The following is a 25,523-nucleotide window of genomic DNA, read 5'->3' as shown; positions in this document are numbered from 1 at the left end:
GAGCTAGCAGAGGAGCTAGGAGCTAGCATAACAAACACGCAGGTGTTTTTATGCAGGATTAATTTGTGGCATATTAAATATAAGCCTGGTTGTGTTGTGGCTAATAGAGTATATATATGCCTTGTGTTTATTTACTGTTGTAGTCATTCCCAGCTGAATATCAGGTCACCCCCGGCTCTCACAGCATCTTCCCTATCTGAATAGCTTCAACTCCCCACTAGTCCATCACTTGCACTTTCCTCATCCACAAATCTTTCATCCTCGCTCAAATTAATGGGGAAATTGTCGCTTTCTCGGTCCGAATCTCTCTCACTTCATGCGGCCATCATTGTAAACAATAGGGAACTTTGCGTATATGTTCAACTGACTACGTCACGCTACTTCCGGTAGGGGCAAGCCTTTTTTTTATCAGATACCAAAAGTTGCAATCTTTATCGTCGTTGTTCTATACTAAATCCTTTCAGCAAAAATATGGCAATATCGCGAAATGATCAAGTATGACACATAGAATAGATCTGCTATCCCCGTTTAAATAAAAAAAAATCATTTCAGTAGGCCTTTAAGAAAAACCTTTCTCAACCAGCTATTGCAAGGAATTTAGGGATTTCACCATCTACGCTCCGTAATATCATCAAAGGGTTCAGAGAATCTGGAGAAATCACTGCACGTAAGCAGCTAAGCCCGTGACCTTTGATCCCTCAGGCTGTACTGCATCAAAAAGCGACATCAGTGTGTAAAGGATATCACCACATGGGCTCAGGAACACTTCAGAAACCCACTGTCAGTAACTACAGTTGGTCGTTACATCTGTAAGTGCAAGTTAAAACTCTCCTATGCAAGGCGAAAACCGTTTATCAACAACACCCAGAAACGCCGCCGGCTTCGCTGGGCCTGAGCTCATCTAAGATGGACTGATACAAAGTGGAAAAGTGTTCTGTGGTCTGACGAGTCCACATTTCAAATTGTTTTTGGAAACTGTGGACGTCGTGTCCTCCGGACCAAAGAGGAAAAGAACCATCCGGATTGTTCTAGGCGCAAAGTGTAAAAGCCAGCATGTGTGATGGTATGGGGGTGTATTAGTGCCCAAGGCATGGGTAACTTACACATCTGTGAAGGCACCATTAATGCTGAAAGGTACATACAGGTTTTGGAGCAACATATGTTGCCATCCAAGCAACGTTACCATGGACGCCCCTGCTTATTTCAGCAAGACAATGCCAAGCCACGTGTTACATCAGCGTGGCTTCATAGTAAAAGAGTGCGGGTACTAGACTGGCCTGCCTGTAGTCCAGACCTGTCTCCCATTGAAAATGTGTGGTGCATTATGAAGCCTAAAATAGCACAAGGGAGACCCCCGGACTGTTGAACAACTTAAGCTGTACATCAAGCAAGAATGGAAAAGAATTCCACCTGAGAAGCTTCAAAAATGTGTCTCCTCAGTTCCCAAACGTTTACTGAGTGTTGTTAAAAGGAAAGGCCATGTAACACAGTGGTGAAAATGCTCTGCGCCAACTTTTTTGCAATCTGTTGCTGCCATTAAATTCTAATTGAATGATTATTTGCAAAAAAAACAAGTTTCTCGGATGGAACATCAAATATCTTGTCTTTGCTGTCTATTCAATTGAATATAAGTTAAAAAGGATTTGCAAATCATTGTATTCTGTCTTTATTTACAAATTACACAACGTGCCAACTTAACTCGTTTTGGGTTTTGTATATATATATATATATATATATATATATATATATATATATATATATATATATATATATATATATATATATATATATATATATATATATATATATATATATATATATATATATATATATATATATATATATACAAACCGAATTTTCATATGAGTTGGGAAATTGTGTTGGATGTAAATATTATATATATATATATATATATATATATATATATATATATATATATATATATATATATATATATATATATATATATATATATATATATATATATATATATATATATATATATATATATATATATATATATAGGTATGTGTATATATATGTATATATATATATATATATATACAAACCCAATTTCCATATGAGTTGGGAAATTGTGTTAGATGTAAATATAAACGGAATACAATGATTTGCAAATCCTTTTCAACCCATATTCAATTGAATGCACTACAAAGACAACATATTTGATGTTCAAACTCATACACTTAATTTTTTATTTTAACTGTGTTACATGGCCTTTCCTTTTAACAACACTCAGTAAATGTTTGGAGGACACAGTTTTAACTCGCACTTACAGATGTAGCGACCAACTGTAGTTACCGACAGTGGTTTTCTGAGGTATTCCAGAGCCCATGTGGTGATATCCTTTACACACTGGTATCACTTTTTGATGCAGTACCTACCGCCTGAGGGATCGTAGGTCACGGGCTTAGCCGCTTACGTGCAGTGATTTCTCCAGATTCTCTGAACCTTTTGATGATATTACAGACGGTAGATGGTGAAGTGTGTGTGTGCGTGTGTGTGTGTGTGCGTGTGTGTGTGTGTGCAACTAACCTGATGGCAGTCTCTGACTCTCTTGCTCCCCCTTCAGCACCGCCACCGCCTCTGCCGTCACTTCCTGCACGATTCTAGCGGACACTTGTTCTGAGGACACACACACACACAAACACTCAGCAAGGTCCCTGAGATGTACACACCTGGGGGGTGAAGAGAAATCACGTTGAATCTGTGAGGTTTTAGAGCGAGGACGATTCAGCGCAGACAGCCACACGTTCGAGACCCCGAGTAAAGTGGCGGCACCTTAGAAATCCAACATTCTCATCCCAGTGCACTGGACCACGCCGACTTGAAGATGTTTCATTAAATAAACTGCAATACCAGAAAAGGTTCACATCTGAACCCTTACGGTACCGATTCCTGATACCACGTTATACCATTACATCCTGTAAGTACAGTTGAACCTCCATTTACCAACTTAATCAAAAGTTTGTACAGTGAAACAAATGACTCCCAAAGACACAATGAATAGTAGGTTCTAGCCTCCACGTCCGTTTTTTTTGGTGCACAGAACTCTTAATGGTGCCCTCACAAACGATCAGAAATGCTAAAATCCTTAAACATATTGCTACAAAAATAGACATTTTAAACTGTGTTAAAAGAACTCCGGCTTATTAGTGATTCCCAGAGTCCAAAAAAAGTCTGTGGGCTATAAAGCGTTTTCTATTGGGGCTCCAGTACTATGGAATGCCCTCCCGGTAATATTTAGAGATGCTACCTCAGTAGAAGCATTTAAGTCCCATCTTAAAACTTATTTGTATACTCTAGCCTTTAAATAGACCCCCTTGTTAGACCAGTTGATCTGCCTATTATTTTATTGTCTCCTCTGCCCCCCTCTCCCTTGTGGAGGGGGGGGGGGGACAGGTCCGGAGGCCATGGATGAAGTGCTGGCTGTCCAGAGTCGGGACCCGGGTGGGACTGCTAGCCTGTGCATCGGTTGGGGACATCTCTGCACTGCTGATCCGTCTCCGCTCGAGATGGTTTCCTGCTGGCCCCACTATGGACTGGACTCTCACTATTATGTTAGATCCACTATGGACTGGATTCTCACACTATTATGTTAGATCCAATATGGACTGGACTCTCACTATTATGTTAGATCAACTATGGACTGGACTTTCACAATATTATGTTAGATCCACTATGGACTGGACTCTCACTATTATGTTAGATCCACTATGGACTTGACTTTCACAATATTATGTTAGATCCACTATGGACTGGACTCTCACTATTATGTTAGATCCTCTATGGACTGGACTTTCACAATATTATGTTAAATCCACTATGGACTGGACTCACACTATTATGTTAGATCCACTATGGACTGGACTCTCACACTATTATGTTAGATCCACTATCGACTGGACTCTCACTGTTATGTTAGATCCACTATAGACTCGACTCTCACACTATTATGTTAGATCCACTATGGACTGGACTCTCACTGTTATGTTAGATCCACTATGGACTGGACTCTCACACTATTATGTTAGATCCACTATGGACTGGACTTTCACAATATTATGTTAGATCCACTATGGACTGGACTCTCACTATTATGTTAGATCCACTATCGACTGGACTCTCACTGTTATGTTAGATCCACTATGGACTGGACTCTCACACTATTATGTTAGATCCACTATGGACTGGACTCTCACACTATTATGTTAGATCCACTATGGACTGGACTCTCACACTATTATGTTAGATCCACTATGGACTGGACTCTCACACTATTATGTTAGATCCACTATGGACTGGACTCTCACACTATTATGTTAGATCCACTATGGACTGGACTTTCACAATATTATGTTAGATCCACTATGGACTGGACTCTCACACTATTATGTTAGATCCACTATGGACTGGACTCTCACACTATTATGTTAGATCCACTATGGACTGGACTCTCACACTATTATGTTAGATCCACTATGGACTGGACTTTCACAATATTATGTTAGATCCACTATGGACTGGACTCTCACACTATTATGTTAGATCCACTATGGACTGGACTCTCACACTATTATGTTAGATCCACTATGGACTGGACTTTCACAATATTATGTTAGATCCACTATGGACTGGACTGTCACTATTATGTTGGATCCACTATGGACTGGACTCTCACTATTATGTTAGATCCACTATGGACTGGACTCTCACTATTATGTTAGATCCACTATGGACTGGACTGTCACTATTATGTTGGATCCACTATGGACTGGACTCTCACTATTATGTTAGATCCACTATGGACTGGACTCTCACTATTATGTTAGATCCACTATGGACTGGACTCTCACTATTATGTTAGATCCACTATGGACTGGACTTTCACAATATTATGTTAGATCCACTATGGACTGGACTGTCACTATTATGTTGGATCCACTATGGACTGGACTCTCACTATTATGTTAGATCCACTATGGACTGGACTCTCACTATTATGTTAGATCCACTATGGACTGGACTGTCACTATTATGTTGGATCCACTATGGACTGGACTCTCACTATTATGTTAGATCCACTATGGACTGGACTCTCACTATTATGTTAGATCCACTATGGACTGGACTCTCACTATTATGTTAGATCCACTATGGACTGGACTCTCACTATTATGTTAGATCCAGTATCGACTGGACTCTCACTGTTATGTTAGATCCACTATAGACTCGACTCTCACACTATTATGTTAGATCCACTATGGACTGGACTCTCACTGTTATGTTAGATCCACTATGGACTGGACTCTCACACTATTATGTTAGATCCACTATGGACTGGACTTTCACAATATTATGTTAGATCCACTATGGACTGGACTCTCACTATTATGTTAGATCCACTATCGACTGGACTCTCACTGTTATGTTAGATCCACTATGGACTGGACTCTCACACTATTATGTTAGATCCACTATGGACTGGACTCTCACACTATTATGTTAGATCCACTATGGACTGGACTCTCACACTATTATGTTAGATCCACTATGGACTGGACTCTCACACTATTATGTTAGATCCACTATGGACTGGACTCTCACACTATTATGTTAGATCCACTATGGACTGGACTTTCACAATATTATGTTAGATCCACTATGGACTGGACTCTCACACTATTATGTTAGATCCACTATGGACTGGACTCTCACACTATTATGTTAGATCCACTATGGACTGGACTTTCACAATATTATGTTAGATCCACTATGGACTGGACTGTCACTATTATGTTGGATCCACTATGGACTGGACTCTCACTATTATGTTAGATCCACTATGGACTGGACTCTCACTATTATGTTAGATCCACTATGGACTGGACTGTCACTATTATGTTGGATCCACTATGGACTGGACTCTCACTATTATGTTAGATCCACTATGGACTGGACTCTCACTATTATGTTAGATCCACTATGGACTGGACTTTCACAATATTATGCTAGATCCACTATGGACTGGACTCTCACTATTATGTTAGATCCACTATGGACTGGACTCTCACTATTATGTTAGATCCACTATGGACTGGACTTTCACAATATTATGTTAGATCCACTATGGACTGGACTGTCACTATTATGTTGGATCCACTATGGACTGGACTCTCACTATTATGTTAGATCCACTATGGACTGGACTCTCACTATTATGTTAGATCCACTATGGACTGGACTGTCACTATTATGTTGGATCCACTATGGACTGGACTCTCACTATTATGTTAGATCCACTATGGACTGGACTCTCACTATTATGTTAGATCCACTATGGACTGGACTCTCACTATTATGTTAGATCCACTATGGACTGGACTTTCACAATATTATGTTAGATCCACTATGGACTGGACTCTCACTATTATGTTAGATCCACTATGGACTGGACTCTCACTGTTATGTTAGATCCACTATGGACTGGACTCTCACACTATTATGTTAGATCCACTATGGACTGGACTTTCACAATATTATGTTAGATCCACTATGGACTGGACTCTCACACTATTATGTTAGATCCACTATGGACTGGACTCTCACACTATTATGTTAGATCCACTATGGACTGGACTTTCACAATATTATGTTAGATCCACTATGGACTGGACTGTCACTATTATGTTGGATCCACTATGGACTGGACTCTCACTATTATGTTAGATCCACTATGGACTGGACTCTCACTATTATGTTAGATCCACTATGGACTGGACTCTCACTGTTATGTTAGATCCACTATGGACTGGACTCTCACACTATTATATTAGATCCACTATGGACTGGACTTTCACAATATTATGTTAGATCCACTATGGACTGGACTCTCAATATTATGTTAGATCCACTATGGACTGGACTCTCACTGTTATGTTAGATCCACTATGGACTGGACTCTCACACTATTATGTTAGATCCACTATGGACTGGACTCTCACACTATTATGTTAGATCCACTATGGACTGGACTCTCACTATTATGTTGGATCCACTATGGACTGGACTCTCACTATTATGTTAGATCCACTATGGACTGGACTCTCACACTATTATGTTAGATCCACTATCGACTGGACTCTCACTGTTATGTTAGATCCACTATCGACTGGACTCTCACACTATTATGTTAGATCCACTATGGACTGGACTCTCACACTATTATGTTAGATCCACTATGGACTGGACTCTCACACTATTATGTTAGATCCACTATGGACTGGACTCTCACTATTATGTTGGATCCACTATGGACTGGACTCTCACTATTATGTTGGATCCACTATGAACTGGACTCTCACTATTATGTTAGATCCACAATGGACTGGACTCTCACTATTATGTTAGATCCACTATGGACTGGACTTTCACACTATTATGTTAGATCCACTATGGACTGGACTCTCACTATTATGTTAGATCCTCTATGGACTGGACTTTCACAATATTATGTTAAATCCACTATGGACTGGACTCACACTATTATGTTAGATCCACTATGGACTGGACTCTCACACTATTATGTTAGATCCACTATCGACTGGACTCTCACTGTTATGTTAGATCCACTATAGACTCGACTCTCACACTATTATGTTAGATCCACTATGGACTGGACTCTCACTGTTATGTTAGATCCACTATGGACTGGACTCTCACACTATTATGTTAGATCCACTATGGACTGGACTTTCACAATATTATGTTAGATCCACTATGGACTGGACTCTCACTATTATGTTAGATCCACTATCGACTGGACTCTCACTGTTATGTTAGATCCACTATGGACTGGACTCTCACTATTATGTTAGATCCACTATGGACTGGACTCTCACACTATTATGTTAGATCCACTATGGACTGGACTCTCACACTATTATGTTAGATCCACTATGGACTGGACTCTCACATTATTATGTTAGATCCACTATGGACTGGACTCTCACTATTATGTTGGATCCACTATGGACTGGACTCTCACTATTATGTTGGATCCACTATGAACTGGACTCTCACTATTATGTTAGATCCACAATGGACTGGACTCTCACTATTATGTTAGATCCACTATGGACTGGACTTTCACACTATTATGTTAGATCCACTATGGACTGGACTCTCACTATTATGTTAGATCCTCTATGGACTGGACTTTCACAATATTATGTTAAATCCACTATGGACTGGACTCACACTATTATGTTAGATCCACTATGGACTGGACTCTCACACTATTATGTTAGATCCACTATCGACTGGACTCTCACTGTTATGTTAGATCCACTATAGACTCGACTCTCACACTATTATGTTAGATCCACTATGGACTGGACTCTCACTGTTATGTTAGATCCACTATGGACTGGACTCTCACACTATTATGTTAGATCCACTATGGACTGGACTTTCACAATATTATGTTAGATCCACTATGGACTGGACTCTCACTATTATGTTAGATCCACTATGGACTGGACTCTCACTGTTATGTTAGATCCACTATGGACTGGACTCTCACACTATTATGTTAGATCCACTATGGACTGGACTCTCACACTATTATGTTAGATCCACTATGGACTGGACTCTCACACTATTATGTTAGATCCACTATGGACTGGACTCTCACACTATTATGTTAGATCCACTATGGACTGGACTCTCACACTATTATGTTAGATCCACTATGGACTGGACTTTCACAATATTATGTTAGATCCACTATGGACTGGACTCTCACACTATTATGTTAGATCCACTATGGACTGGACTCTCACACTATTATGTTAGATCCACTATGGACTGGACTTTCACAATATTATGTTAGATCCACTATGGACTGGACTGTCACTATTATGTTGGATCCACTATGGACTGGACTCTCACTATTATGTTAGATCCACTATGGACTGGACTCTCACTATTATGTTAGATCCACTATGGACTGGACTCTCACTATTATGTTAGATCCACTATGGACTGGACTTTCACAATATTATGTTAGATCCACTATGGACTGGACTCTCACTATTATGTTAGATCCACTATGGACTGGACTCTCACTGTTATGTTAGATCCACTATGGACTGGACTCTCACTATTATGTTAGATCCACTATGGACTGGACTCTCACTATTATGTTAGATCCACTATGGACTGGACTTTCACAATATTATGTTAGATCCACTATGGACTGGACTCTCACACTATTATGTTAGATCCACTATGGACTGGACTCTCACACTATTATGTTAGATCCACTATGGACTGGACTTTCACAATATTATGTTAGATCCACTATGGACTGGACTGTCACTATTATGTTGGATCCACTATGGACTGGACTCTCACTATTATGTTAGATCCACTATGGACTGGACTCTCACTATTATGTTAGATCCACTATGGACTGGACTCTCACTGTTATGTTAGATCCACTATGGACTGGACTCTCACACTATTATGTTAGATCCACTATGGACTGGACTTTCACAATATTATGTTAGATCCACTATGGACTGGACTCTCAATATTATGTTAGATCCACTATGGACTGGACTCTCACTGTTATGTTAGATCCACTATGGACTGGACTCTCACACTATTATGTTAGATCCACTATGGACTGGACTCTCACACTATTATGTTAGATCCACTATGGACTGGACTCTCACTATTATGTTGGATCCACTATGGACTGGACTCTCACTATTATGTTAGATCCACTATGGACTGGACTCTCACACTATTATGTTAGATCCAGTATCGACTGGACTCTCACTGTTATGTTAGATCCACTATCGACTGGACTCTCACACTATTATGTTAGATCCACTATGGACTGGACTCTCACACTATTATGTTAGATCCACTATGGACTGGACTCTCACACTATTATGTTAGATCCACTATGGACTGGACTCTCACATTATTATGTTAGATCCACTATGGACTGGACTCTCACTATTATGTTGGATCCACTATGGACTGGACTCTCACTATTATGTTGGATCCACTATGAACTGGACTCTCACTATTATGTTAGATCCACAATGGACTGGACTCTCACTATTATGTTAGATCCACTATGGACTGGACTTTCACACTATTATGTTAGATCCACTATGGACTGGACTCTCACTACTATGTTAGATCCACTATGTACTGGACTTTCACAATATTATGTTAGATCCACTATGGACTGGACTCTCAATATTATGTTAGATCCACTATGGACTGGACTCTCACTGTTATGTTAGATCCACTATGGACTGGACTCTCACACTATTATGTTAGATCCACTATGGACTGGACTCTCACACTATTATGTTAGATCCACTATGGACTGGACTCTCACTATTATGTTGGATCCACTATGGACTGGACTCTCACTATTATGTTAGATCCACTATGGACTGGACTCTCACACTATTATGTTAGATCCAGTATCGACTGGACTCTCACTGTTATGTTAGATCCACTATCGACTGGACTCTCACACTATTATGTTAGATCCACTATGGACTGGACTCTCACACTATTATGTTAGATCCACTATGGACTGGACTCTCACACTATTATGTTAGATCCACTATGGACTGGACTCTCACATTATTATGTTAGATCCACTATGGACTGGACTCTCACTATTATGTTGGATCCACTATGGACTGGACTCTCACTATTATGTTGGATCCACTATGAACTGGACTCTCACTATTATGTTAGATCCACAATGGACTGGACTCTCACTATTATGTTAGATCCACTATGGACTGGACTTTCACACTATTATGTTAGATCCACTATGGACTGGACTCTCACTACTATGTTAGATCCACTATGTACTGGACTTTCACAATATTATGTTAGATCCACTATGGACTGGACTCTCAATATTATGTTAGATCCACTATGGACTGGACTCTCACTGTTATGTTAGATCCACTATGGACTGGACTCTCACACTATTATGTTAGATCCACTATGGACTGGACTCTCACACTATTATGTTAGATCCACTATGGACTGGACTCTCACTATTATGTTGGATCCACTATGGACTGGACTCTCACTATTATGTTAGATCCACTATGGACTGGACTCTCACACTATTATGTTAGATCCAGTATCGACTGGACTCTCACTGTTATGTTAGATCCACTATCGACTGGACTCTCACACTATTATGTTAGATCCACTATGGACTGGACTCTCACACTATTATGTTAGATCCACTATGGACTGGACTCTCACACTATTATGTTAGATCCACTATGGACTGGACTCTCACATTATTATGTTAGATCCACTATGGACTGGACTCTCAGTATTATGTTGGATCCACTATGGACTGGACTCTCACTATTATGTTGGATCCACTATGAACTGGACTCTCACTATTATGTTAGATCCACAATGGACTGGACTCTCACTATTATGTTAGATCCACTATGGACTGGACTTTCACACTATTATGTTAGATCCACTATGGACTGGACTCTCACTATTATGTTAGATCCACTATGGACTGGACTTTCACAATATTATGCTAGACCCACTCGACGTCCATTGCATCCGGTCTCCCCTAGAGGGGGGGGGGGGGGGTTCTCATATTAATTCACATTGACATCCCACTGGGTTGTGAGTTTTTCTTTGCCCTTATGTGGGCTCTGAACCGAGGATGTCGTCGTGGCTTGTGCAGCCCTTTGAGACACTTGTGATTTAGGGCTGTATAAATAAACATTGATTGATTGATAAAAAGTAAAATCCCCAGCAGCTCGCGAGAGAAGAGAAAAGGAGCAGACAGAGGGGGAGAGGGGTATGAGAGATAATCCGTAAAATAAGTCAGTTTCGGCATATTTTTCCGGTAAAAGTCAGTTATCATCAAGATTAAATACTTGCTGGGGTACGGAGCCGGCTTCCTCAATCTCTTCAATACGAGCAGGCACAAAATGTCTGCCGGCGGGCCACAAAATGGATGAACGAGGAGGAATATTTGGCGCGACGTCAAGGTTTAAAACAGGAAGGTTTGTGTAGAGGTTGTCCTCTAGTGGGTTCTTCAGACCACCACACACTGCCAGGAGAGCCCGGAATTCTGGGTATAACACTGTTTTATTTTCCACCAAATCGTGCAAAGTCTTTTGCTTTTCAGCAAAGTGTCTTTTCTGCGTCCGTGTCTCTCAGCAGCACCTCCAACTCCCACTACTCGTCTCATCACGGCTGCTGCTAATAAAGGCGACAGGTGATTAGATAACAAGGCCCACCTGGGCCATCTACGCACCTGTCGCTGTCTTCCAAGGCCGGTCCTGACACCCCCCCACCCCCCGTTCCGCGACAGACCCGCAGGCCACGCCCCCCTCCACAGTTTGCAAATAGAATGGTTTGTAAACCGAGGTTCCACAACATTTTTATGTTGCAAGAAATTGTGTGATTATTTGTCTACATTTTTTATTTATTCAAATTGTCTTTTCTTTTTTTTTCTTTTTATGACGGACAGGCGTAAGTTTATCCCATTCCATTTTAGAGTAAATTTTGCACATTCAAGGGAGTGTCATTAAATAGCAAAATGTAAAAAATAAACTACTGAATTAACTTTGTGTAGCGAAAATAGAACATATGAATCAAATCTTAATTTTTTAAAAAATAAAACACATTTTAATCTAGATATGCATACATTTATTTAGCAGTAATAGTTGGTAGAGCGTTCGGGGGAGCCTGGCCGCCCTGATGGAACCATTGCTGCGGGGTACGTGAGAGATTCCTGGGACGAATAGAGAATCATGTGCCTCTCAGTCCTTTCCATCGAGGACGTGGAAGACATCTACCTATTTGGAACCGTGATCGCGGGGCACCTGCTGATTGGGCTGGGCATTGCTCTGGTGTATCGTCAAATTCGTAAGACGATGGCAGCCACTCAAGGAGCCCAAAGGCTGTTTGTCGTAATGGAAGGTTTGGGCCGGGCTGTGGGATCACAGACTGTGGCGATTTCTGAACTGAATCGCAAGATGGATCACTTCATGGAGAAGCTTGAAAAGGAACAATTGAATATGAGAGCAGCCAGCATGGACGAATAGAACAGACAAGTCATTGTATTGTCTGCTCGTGGAAAACAAACATCCTAATCTACGATTTGACTCCCTCGAATGGCCTTAACGCTGTAAACAACAGCAGCAGGCTGTTCCGAAAACACCCCCGAGGACACCTCAATGATGGACGCTTTTGACCTCCCTCTCTCCTCAACGACACCTGGAGTCGAACTTTTGCCCTGCATGCAGAACGGTCCCAGTCTATGAACATTACATCATCACACCCAAGACAATGGGCACATACACAAACACACCCCCTCCCCCAGCCCCACCCCACGCCTTCACCACCGCTTGTTTACCTTCGGGGTGATGAACGGCTGGCAGCGCTTCATAGCAGCAGTTGACCTCCAGGGCCCCCAACTCCCCGCCCTTCTGTTGCGAGTTGTCGTGATCAAATGTAACGTGTTTATGTGTGCATTGCATGGAGGTTTTTTCCCACTCCAGACTAGGCCCCCTTAGGAGCCCAGTCTAGAGCCCTGTCTATTTTTTTACTAATCTTCTCCCCCAGCGTTTTACCTTTTTCCCACCTTTTACGCCTTATTTCGACCCATCAGCGTTCCTGTTCTGTAACCCTGTACACTGTTTGTTTGTCTAATCTTGAACGGGTTTGTGCTGAAAACTTAGTTTTGTTGTACTTGTGCAATGACAATAAAGTCATATCCTACCCAAAGCGGCCCTGCCAGCAACCTGAGGGGTTCTAGGTTCGATCCCCGCTTCTGCCATCCTAGTCACAGCTGTTGCGTCCTTGGGCAAGACACTTCACCCACTTGCTCCGAGTGCCACCCACACTGGTTTAAAAATAACTTTGATAACGGCACTAGAGAAAAGCGCTATATAAATATAATTCACCTCACTTCACTTCAAATGTGGTGCATTGTACTTTTTTCAAACAGACGGATGAAGTCCAGGCTGTCGTATTAATTCAGGTTTTAATGGCCGTGTCAAAGAAAAATAAATAAATCATGCTGACACAAATGACAGCTAGCTAGATTTGTCAAATGAAATAGTGGACTTCCACATTTTTTCAGGACATGTGCACCAATATTAAAAATAAACAAAAGAGCATAAAAGTCATATATTACCTGTTGTGAGGAGGAGAACGTTCCCTCTCGAGGCAGAGACAACAATAGGGGCCCAGAGGCAACGCAACACAGAGTGGGCATGGCACACACACACACACACACACACACACACACACACACACACACACACACACACACACACACACACACACACACACACACACACACACACACACACACACACACACGGCCACACAAGAAGGGGGCACGAGGAGAGCGATTGGTTGCAAAACGTGCCAAGGAAGCAGTTGCCGTGACAACGGACGGGCGGGCCACTGAGACTTTGCCTCCAATGGTGATTCAGATGGCAGAAATCTGATCATATCGGTCACATGACTTATACTGATACCAATATTTTGGTACAGGTACCAAGATGTATTCTGAAACTTTTCAAAATAAAGGACCACAACATTTTCAGTATTGGCTTTGAGGAGAAAATGTTACGATACATAAACATATGTTTCTTACTGCAATTGAAGAAGGACTTATGGAGTAAGTAAGATGTTGAACATACTAGACAACTTGTCTTTTAGTAGTAAGTAATTAGTATGCTGTCATTTTATTTTGTCAACATTATTATGCATTCGTTCATTTCCTGTTAATATCTGCTTACTTCCTGTTTCAACATGGTCTATCTACACTTCTGTTCAAATGTAATAATCACTTATTCTTCTCTTCTTTGATACTTTACATTAGTTTTGGATGATACCACACATTTGCAAATATCCCACTATGAGCCGCTACTTTTTTTTTTTACACTTAAAACTAGAGATGTCCGATAATGGCTTTTTTGCCGATATCCGATATTCCGATATTGTCCAACTCTTAATTACCGATTCCGATATCAACCGATACCGATATATACAGTCGTGGAATTAACACATTATTATGCCTAATTTTGTTGTGATGCCCCGCTGGATGCATTAAACAATGTAACAAGGTTTTCCAAAATAAATCTACTCAAGTTATGAAAAAAATGCCAACATGGCACTGCCATATTTATTATTGAAGTCACAAAGTGCATTATTTTATTTAACATGCCTCAAAACAGCAGCTTGGAATTTGGGACATGCTCTCCCTGAGAGAGCATGAGGAGGTTGAGGTGGGCGGGGTTGAGGTGGGGGGGTAGTGTATATTGTAGCGTCCCGGAAGAGTTAGTGCTGCAAGGGGTTCTGGGTATTTGTTCTGTTGTGTTTATGTTGTATTACGGTGCGGATGTTCTTCCGAAATGTGTTTGTCATTCTTGTTTGGTGTGGGTTCACAGTGTGGCGCATATTTGTAACAGTGTTAAAGTTGTTTATACGTAACCCTCAGTGTGACCTGTATGGCTGTTGACCAAGTATGCTGGGCATTCACTTTGAACCGTGGGGCTTATAAAACGGTGTGGCTAATATATGGATTTTTCTCTGCTGACAGCCATAAACCCATCCATCCATCCATTTTCTTCCGCTTGTCCCTTACAGGGGCCTATCCCAACTACACAAGGGTGGAAGGCGGTGTACACCCTGGACAATTAGGGTACTAGTATAGTATCGCGGTACTAATGAATCAAAAATGGTACATGTGGAGGGGGGTGTGGTCTGCGGGCTTGCCGCGGAGCGGGGGTGTGTAAGGACCGGCCTCAAAGTCAGCGGCAGGTGAGTGGATTGCCCAGCTGGGGCTTGTTAACTAATCACCCGTCGCCCTTATTAGCAGCAGCCGGAACGAGAGACGGTGTGGGAGTTGCTGGTGAGCAGAGGATGAGAGCGAGAGACATTTAGCTGGAAAGCAAAACCACACTGCTTGTAAAAATAAAAGACTTGTTACCCAGACTACCGGGCCCACGAGAGCATCTTTGTGATCAGAAGGACCCACAGGAGGGCAACCTCCACAGTACTATACTCTGAAAAGCACCGGTTCCCCTTTTTTTTTTTTTATTGGGCATCACGTGGTGACATTGCTGGTTTTACGAACAGAGGAGCATGTTTGGCAGCGCACACACACAGAGTACTTACAAGCAGACACAGTGTGTAGACAGAAAAGGGAGAACGGACGCATTTTGGTGTAAAAAGTAAAGATAAAGGTGAAGTTATAACACTGAAACACCCTCAGGAAGAGGTGCTTTAGCTACTTCCAAATCACTAATCCTGACCTCCATTGCAACAAATAAAGTATGTTTATTACAAGTACCATTATCACTGGAGGACGAGGAATAGCTAAACATGCTTCACTACACACCGTAGGAGGATACAATAGCTCACCGGCGTCACCGCTAACAAAAGCTAGCGCTTCTGAATGTAAACAAATGCCATGGATGGATCTACACCTGACATCCACTGTAATAATATCAAGTACAAGAGCGTATCAGCGTAGCTAGTCGATACTACTATGATTAAATCGATATTTTTTATAGTCACATTTTATGTTGATAAAGTCTTGAAATACGTCCCTGGACACATGAGGACTTTGAATACGACCAATGTATGATCCTGTAACTACTTGGTATCGGACTGATACCTAAATGTGTGGTATCATCCAAAACTAATGTAAAGTATCAAAGAAGAGAAGAATAAGTGATTATTACATTTGAACAGAAGTGTAGATAGAACATGTTGAAACAGAAAATAAGCAGATATTAACAGAACAGTAAATGAACAAGTAGATTAATAATACATTTTTACAGTTTGTCCCTCATAATGTGTACAAAATAATAGGTGTATAAATGACACAATATGTTACTGCATATGTCAGCAGACTAATTAGGAGTCTTTGTTTGTTTACTTACTACTAAAAGACAAGTTGTCTAGTATGTTCACTATTTTATTTAAGGACCAAATGACAATAATAAACATATGTTTCATGTACCCTAAGATTTTGTGTTAAAATAAAGCCAATAATGAAATGTTTTGTGGTCCCCTTTATTAAGAAAAGTAACAAAATACATTTTGGTAAAGGTACCTGTACCAAAATATTGGTATGGGGACAACCCTAAAAGAAATAGTAACATTTTAAAAGCAATTAACAAAACAAACAGGAATTGAGAATCGGGCTGATGGGCTCCCTTTTTTTCCCAGTTCCCAATAAAAGTGGTCCCGCAGAGTTCTGTACCAACTGTAAGGGTGAGAAGGCCTTTGACTTATCCAGTGTAACGTGCATTACAGCAGTCCAGATGTGGTGACATAAAACCTGTTCTAATGGTTTAAAAGATAAAAAAAATATGTATTCTTTTGTCAAAAAACTTGATTCAACAACGGCGTGTGTCTAATTTAAAACTGTGGTCTGAAGACTCCAAGTGGGAGTAGAAATAATTCCCAAGGTAAATTCATACAAATGTTAAAGGCCTACTGAAATGATTTTTTTTTATTTAAACGGGAATAGCAGATCCATTCTATGTGTCATACTTGATCATTTCGCGATATTGCCATATTTTTGCTGAAAGGATTTAGTAGAGACGATAAAGTTCGCAACTTTTGCTTGCTGATAAAAAAAAGCCTTGCCTGTAGCGGAAGTAACGTGACGTCACAGGAGCTAGTATTCCTCACAATTCCCCGTTGTTTACAATGGAGCGAGAGAGATTCGGACCGAGAAAGTGATGATTACACCATTAATTTGAGCGAGGATGAAAGATTCGTAGATGAGGAACGTTACAGTGAAGGACTTGAGAGGCAGTGATGGACGTATCTTTTTTCGCTCTGACCGTAACTTAGGTACAAGCTGGCTCATTGGATTCCACACTCTCTCCTTTTTCTATTGTAGATCACAGATTTGTATTTTAAACCACCTGGGATACTATATCCTCTTGAAAATGAGAGTCCAGAACGCGAAATGGACATTCAGTGCCTTTTATCTCCACGACAATACATCGGCGAAATGCTTTAGCTACGAGCTAAAGTGATAGCATCTTGCTTTAACTGCATATAGAAACAAAAAAAATAAACCCCTGACTGGAAGGATAGATAGAAAATCAACAATACTATTAAACCGTGGACATGTAAATACACGGTTAATGCTTTCCAGGCTGACGAAGGTTAACAATGCTGTGCTAACGACGCCATTGAAGCTAACTTAGCAACCAGACTGCACAGAGCTATGCTAAAAACATTAGCTCTCCACCTACGCCAGCCAGCCCTCATTTGCTCATCAACACCCGTGCTCACCTGCGTTCCAGCGATCGGCAGAAGGACGAAGGACTTCACCCGATGCGTTTGGCGGCCCGGAGACGTAGGAAGTCAAGGTGAAGTCGGCGGCTAGCGCGGCTAGCGCTCCAACAAAGTCCTCCTGGTTGTGTTGCTGTAGTCCGCTGCTAATACACTGATCCCACCTACAACTGTCTTCTTTGCAGCCTTCATTGTTCATTAAAAAAATTGCAAAAGATGTCCAGAATACTGTGGAATTATGAAATGAAAACAGAGCTTTTTGTATAGGATTCTACGGGGTACCATAACTTCCGTTACTCGGACTTCGTCACGCGCATACGTCATCATACCGCGATGTTTCAGCCGGATATTTCCCGGGAATTTTAAAATGTCACTTTATAAGTTAACCCGGCCGTATTGGCATGTGTTGCAATGTTAAGATTTCATCGTCGATATATAAACTATCAGACTGCGTGGTCGGTAGTAGTGGCTTTCAGTAGGCCTTTAACTAACAATATGTTATTAACATGAACAACATTGTTATTACACATGTCAAGTCAACATTTAATGAATGATAAGGTAATACTTGTAACGTTATTAGATAATATTAAATAAAAGTTATGAAATTGCATCCAGTACATGTATTTCAATGCACACACACACACACACACACACACACACACACACAAACACACACACACACACACACATTTATACACTTATACATACATATATATGTATAAGAAAAGATGACAAACTTTGTTGATGCCAATCTATAAAGGGACATATGAAATGACCTGGTGGGCCAGATCGGTCCCCAGGGCCTTGAGTTTGACACCTGTGATCTAAATCAGGAGGTCTTAACCCTTTTGACCTCGGGGCCCAACATTTCCACTACAGAGGAGCCCAAATATTAACACAAACATTTATAATATTTTTCTTATTTATATGTGTGTGTGAATGGGTAAATGTGGAAATACTGTCAAAGCGCTTTGAGTACCTTGAAGGTAGAAAAGCGCTATACAAGTACAACCCATTTATCATTTATAATTTATATGTAACCTACCTACAGTTTACAACTTCGTCAAATGATATGAAAGCATTTGCTAATCATAAAGATTATCACGGATTATAAAAATAAATCTAATAACCAAACAATTAAGGTATGTAAATAAACATTTATCTTTGTGTAAATAACTCATTTCACAACGTATATATTTGCGGTTTATAGTCTGGAAAATCGGTGCATACAATAATGCGGTGTGTTAGAATAATTGTTTAAGTTATCACAAAAACTTTGTGTTTCAATGAGTTCCTTGCGAGAAGCAAAAACATGTCTTTGAACTTACCAAGAAGAAGGCTTGTAAAACTCCACTGTGTAGGGGGGGAAGCAACATGAAGGTGTTCTGTTTTCTTTCATGTATTATAATCAACAGAAATATATTGCTTTAACCCAAGGACTACAAAGCGTAGAGAAGGCAGGATCTGCCCAAGTTCCAGACGCCGCTTTTTTTAACTCTTTTTACGAACCTCTTTTTTGAAGTCTTTTACGAACCTTTCTTTGAACTGTTTTACGACCTTTTCTGTGAAGTGTTTACGACCTTTTCTTTTGAACTGTTCCGTAACCAAAGGCAACGCTGTTTACGACCCACGTCCCTTTGGAAGCAGCTGTTGCCATGTGGTCAGGGAAAGTCCAAATAAAGGAGGAGGCGTACAATCTTTCGCCAGAGCGTTCTGGAGACTGTTCAAGAGTACAGACCAGACGTTTCTCCTCAAATTGAGCCAAATTTAATTCTGTCTCTGTTTGATCCTTTGCTTCTTGTCCTCTTTAATAGATGTCATCAGTGTTTGAACCTGACAGGTGCTAAAATATTGAAATTTAAACTAAATTCAAGATAAATAATAGTATATGTTTCTATAATAAACTGTCAATAAAATTAAGGAATAAAATTCACCACTTTAGTCCAAATTTTTGCGCTTGAGAAACTTCTGTGGCTTTAGCTGCAGACTTCTTCTGTTTGTTTGTCATTACTGCCACAAGTGCTGGAAAAGTGAATTGCAAGCGAGTACCACTGCTGAGAAACTAATATTTTTTTGCGGCCCAACAATGGACCGCAAAAAAGGTTAAGAAACACTGATCTACACCAGGGGTCACCAACCTTTTCGAAAGCAAGAGCTACTTCTTGGGTAGTGATTAATGCGAAGGGCTACCAGTTTGATACACACTTAAATAAATTGCCAGAAATAGCCAATTTGCTCAATTTACCTTTAACTCTATGTTATTATTAATAATTAATGATATTTATCTTTGTGGAAACACTGATCATCTTAATGATTTCTCACATTAAATATATATAGAAACAGATAAATATCAATATGCAACACTTTATTTTTATATTTTCTCTAAGTGCACATTTTTCAAATTGAACATTTTCAAATGATCACTTCTAAGACAGTCTTGTGAAATCACAATATCCCATTTTAACTAGCTAGCCACTAACATTTTTTTTAACAAATCATGAATTACTTTGCACCATGTTTGTACAAATAATAACTCATGTAAAATACAAAAAATTAAAAAGATAATTTATGGAACATCGTTAGTAATTTTTCCTGATTAAGGTTAATTTTAGCATTTTGATGACATGTTTTAAATAGGTTAAAATCCAATCTGCACTTTGTTAGAATATATAACAAATTGGACCAAGCTATATTTCTAACAAAGACAAATCATTATTTCTTCTAGATTTTCCAGAACAAAAATTTTAAAAGAAATTCAAAAGACTTTGAAATAAGATTTAAATTTGATTCTACAGATTTTCTAGATTTGCCAGAATAATTTTTTAAAATTTTAATCATGATAAATTTGAAGAAATATTTCACAAATATTCTTCGTCGAAAAAACAGAAGCTAAAATGAAGAATTAAATTAAAATGTATTTATTATTCTTTACAATAAAAAATTACATTTACTTGAACATTGATTTAAATTGTCAGGAAAGAAGAGGAAGGAATTCAAAAGGTAAAAAGGTATATGTGTTTAAAAATCCTAAAATCATTTTTAAAGGCCTACTGAAAGCCACTACTACCGACCACGCAGTCTGATAGTTTATATATCAATGATGAAATCTTAACATTGCAACACATGCCAATACGGCCTGGTTAACTTATAAAGTGCAATTTTAAATTTGCCGCTAAACTTCCGGTTCGAAACGCCTCTGAGGATGACGTATGCGCGTGACGTAGCCCGGGGAACACGGACGGGTATGGCTTCCACATTGAAGCCACTACGAAATAGCTGTTTTCATCTCATTCTGGGTGTATTCTGGACATCTGTGTTGGTGAATCTGTTGCAATTATGTTCATTGCATTATGGAGAAAGAAGCTGAGCAAGCAAAGAAGAAAGTTCTCGGTGCAAAGCGGACGTATTTTGCGAAGGAAGTCAGCAGCAACACAACACAGCCGGTGTTTCATTGTTTACATTCCCGAAAGATGCAGTCAAGATGGAAGAACTCGGATAACAGAGACTCTAACCAGGAGGACTTTTGACTTCGATACACAGACGCCTGTAGAGAACTGGGACAACACAGACTCTTACCAGGATTACTTTGATTTGGATGACAAAGACGCAGACGTGCTACCGTGAGTATGCAGCTTTGGCTTCTAAACATTTGATCGCTTGACCGTACGTGCGCGTCACGTACGTTACTTTGTTTAAATATATAAGCTTTATGAACCTTGGGTTAGGTGAACGGTCTTTTGGGCTGAGTGATTGTGTGTGTTGTGCAGGTGTTTGAATTGGATTGGCGGCTTATATGGAGCTAGGAGCTAGCATAGGAGCTAGGAGCTAGCATAACAAACACTGAGGTGTTTTTATGCAGGATTAATTTGTGGCATATTAAATATAAGCCTGGTTGTGTTGTGGCTAATAGAGTATATATATGTCTTGTGTTTATTTACTGTTGTAGTCATTCCCAGCTGAATATCAGGTCACCCCCGGCTCTCACAGCATCTTCCCTATCTGAATAGCTTCAACTCCCCACTAGTCCTTCACTTGCACTTTACTCATCCACAAATCTTTCATCCTCGCTCAAATTAATGGGGAAATTGTCGCTTTCTCGGTCCGAATCTCTCTCACTTCATGCGGCCATCATTGTAAACAATAGGGAACTTTGCGTATATGTTCAACTGACTACGTCACGCTACTTCCGGTAGGGGCAAGCCTTTTTTTATCAGATACCAAAAGTTGCGATCTTTATCGTCGTTGTTCTATACTAAATCCTTTCAGCAAAAATATGGCAATATCGCGAAATGATCAAGTATGACACATAGAATAGATTTGCTATCCCCGTTTAAATATAAACGTTTCATTTCAGTAGGCCTTTAAGGTTGTATTTTTTCTCTAAAATTGTCTTTCTGAAAGTTATAAGAAGCAAAGTAAAAAAATAAATGAATTTATTTAAACAAGTGAAGACCAAGTCTTTAAAATATTTTCTTGGATTTTCAAATTCTATTTGAGTTTTGTCTCTCTTAGAATTAAAAATGTCGAGCAAAGCGAGACCAGCTTGCTAGTTGTGGGGAGGCTCAAAGATGGCGGCGAGGAGGCGTGGACAAGCGAGCGGCAAGGCGGGGCGTGCTGGGAGCGACGCCGCAAGGTGCGTGGAGCGCGCAGCTGTGGACAGTGCAATCACCCTCTCGGACCGTATAAAAGGGTGAAACATCAAGGGAGGAGACGGAGAAAGACGGCAGACGGGAGGAAACCATTCGTGTGTTCACGTGAGAAAAAAGGCAGCTGCTGAAAAGCACGCAATAGACTCTGAGATTGAAATAATAAAGAAGTCTCACGACAATGTCTTCCCTGGATGGTCCTGAGAACCCGCACGGCAGTTAGGACTGTCACACTAGTAAATAAATACAATTTAAAAAATAGAGGCAGCTCACTGGTAAGTGCTGCTATTTGAGCTATTTTTAGAACAGGCCAGCGGGCTACTCATCTGGTCCTTACGGGCACCGCGTTGGTGACTCCTGATCTATACAATACTGCACAATATTTCAGCGCCCATGTCTTGTGCGAATGTGCTTTTGTTTGGATCTGCTAAAGACGACACGACAGTCATTCCCGCACTTGAATGTCTTCCTCTTGACCTCGTTAAGAAAGAAACAATCCAACATGAAGTCGAGAAGCCATTTAGTGCTTCGGGGCTTCTTGTCGTGTTTGAAGAGCTGACAAGGAGGATGCTAAAGGCCGCAGGATTATGGAGTGTCAGACATTCTCTGCAGTGGATTATTTCAGAACTGGATGTGTTCTGTTCCCGGGTGCCAATGACGATCCGTGCGTCGATTGTTTCTTGACCATTTTTTTCCAAATAGTGGTATCATATGTGTGTATAATGTCTCTGCTGATGGAGTTCTTGTTGCATGTATTAAAAAGAAGTCAGATACTAATAAAAAAAAAGGCCTGATACCGATTAAAAAAAGCCGAAACAGGTTAAGAAAAAGGCTGATACGATAAAATAGGTTGATACCAATGGAAATGATTTTTAAAAAGGCGGTTACTGATTTAATAAAGGCCGATTTTAATTTAAAAAAGCCAATGCCGATAAGAAAGGTCAATACGATAAAAAAAAGCCCAATAATAATTTTTAAAAAAAGAAGCAGTTAATCAATCAATCAATCAATCAATGTTTATTTATATAGCCCTAAATCACAAGTGACTCAAAGGGCTGCACAAGCCACAAAGACATCCTCGGTACAGAGCCCAATGAAAAGCAGATACGGATTTTAAAAAGGCCGATACTGATTTTAAAAAAGGCTGATACCGATAAATGTCGATACGATAAAAGAAAGGTCGATACGACAAAATAGGTTGATACCATTAGAAAAAGGCTGTTTTTTTTTTTTTAAAAGGCCAATACTGATTTTAAAAAGGCCGATCCTAATAAAAAAGGCAGATACTGATAAAGGTCGATACGATAAAAGAAAGACAGTTATACGATAAAATAGGTTGATACCATTAGAAAAAAGGCCGATATAGATTTTTAAAACGGTCGATACTGATTATAAAAAGTCCGATCCCAATAAAAAAAAGCCCATACTGATAAGAAAAAGCTGATAACGATAAAAAATGTTGATACGATAGAAAAGGCCGATACTGATAAAAAAAATGCGGATACCGATTAAAAAAAGCCAAAACAGGTTAAAAAAAGGCTGATACCGATACGATAAAACAGAAATTTAAAAAAGCCGATACGATAAAATAGGTTGATACCGATGGAAAAAGGTTGATATTGAATTTTAAAAAGGCTGTTACTGATTTAATAAAGGCCGATTTTAATTTAAAAAAGCAGATACCGATAAGAAAGGTCAATACGATAAAAAAAAAGCCCAATATTGTATAAAAAAAAAGAAGTTAATGATAAATGAAAAGCAGATACGGATTTTTAAAAGGCCGATACTGATTTAAAAAAGGCCAATACCGATAAATGTCGATACGATAAAAGAAAGGTCGATACGACAAAATAGGTTGATACCATTAGAAAAAGGCTGTATTTATTTAAAAAAAGCCGATACTGATTTTAAAAAGGCTGATCTAATAAAAAAGGCAGATATTGATAAAGGTCGATACAATAAAAGAAAGACTGATACGATAAAATAGGTTGATACCATTAGAAAAAAAGGCCGATACAGATTTTTAAAAAGGTCGATACTGATTTGAAAAAGGCTGCTCCTAATAAAAAAGGCCCATACTGATAAAAAAAAGACAGTTATTGATAAAAAAAGCGGACACCGATTTAAAAAAGTCTGATACGATTTAAAAAAGGCCAATACGATTAAAAAAGGCAGATACCGATCAAAAAAGGCCGATACGATCAAAAAAAGCAGATACCAAAAAAGGCCGATATTGATTTTCAAAAAGGCCAATACCGATAAAAAAGGCTGATACCAATTATAAAAAGTCAATACTGATGAAAAAAAGTTTGCTAGTGATAAAAAAGGCAGTTAATGATAAAAAAAATAAAGTGGATACCGATTTAAAAAAGTCTGATACAATTTAAAAAAGGCAGATACGATTAAAAAAGGCCAAAACCGATAGCAAAAGCCGATACCGATGAAAAAAGACAGATACCAAAAAAAGGCCGATATTGATTTAAAAAA

General features: G+C 39.7%; 1 protein-coding gene across 9 annotated transcripts in view; it reads right to left on the bottom strand.

The window, feature by feature from the left end:
• The window catches only part of map2 (microtubule-associated protein 2), a 256,627-nt gene that overhangs the window by 75,618 nt on the left and 155,486 nt on the right, over nucleotides 1-25,523 (bottom strand). For 7 of the 9 annotated variants that reach the window (XM_062068869.1, XM_062068871.1, XM_062068872.1 and 4 more), the window contains exon 5: nucleotides 2,554-2,643. In XM_062068869.1, coding sequence (XP_061924853.1) covers nucleotides 2,554-2,643 — 90 coding nt within the window. Of the gene's footprint in view, nucleotides 1-2,553; nucleotides 2,644-14,254; nucleotides 14,384-25,523 lie in introns of those variants that run through there. The other 2 variants (XM_062068878.1, XM_062068877.1) reach the window with 1 other exon arrangement.

The sequence above is a fragment of the Entelurus aequoreus genome, linkage group LG14 (assembly GCF_033978785.1).
Source record: "Entelurus aequoreus isolate RoL-2023_Sb linkage group LG14, RoL_Eaeq_v1.1, whole genome shotgun sequence".
NCBI lineage: Eukaryota > Metazoa > Chordata > Actinopteri > Syngnathiformes > Syngnathidae > Entelurus > Entelurus aequoreus.
This window is presented reverse-complemented; position numbering and strand designations above follow the sequence as displayed.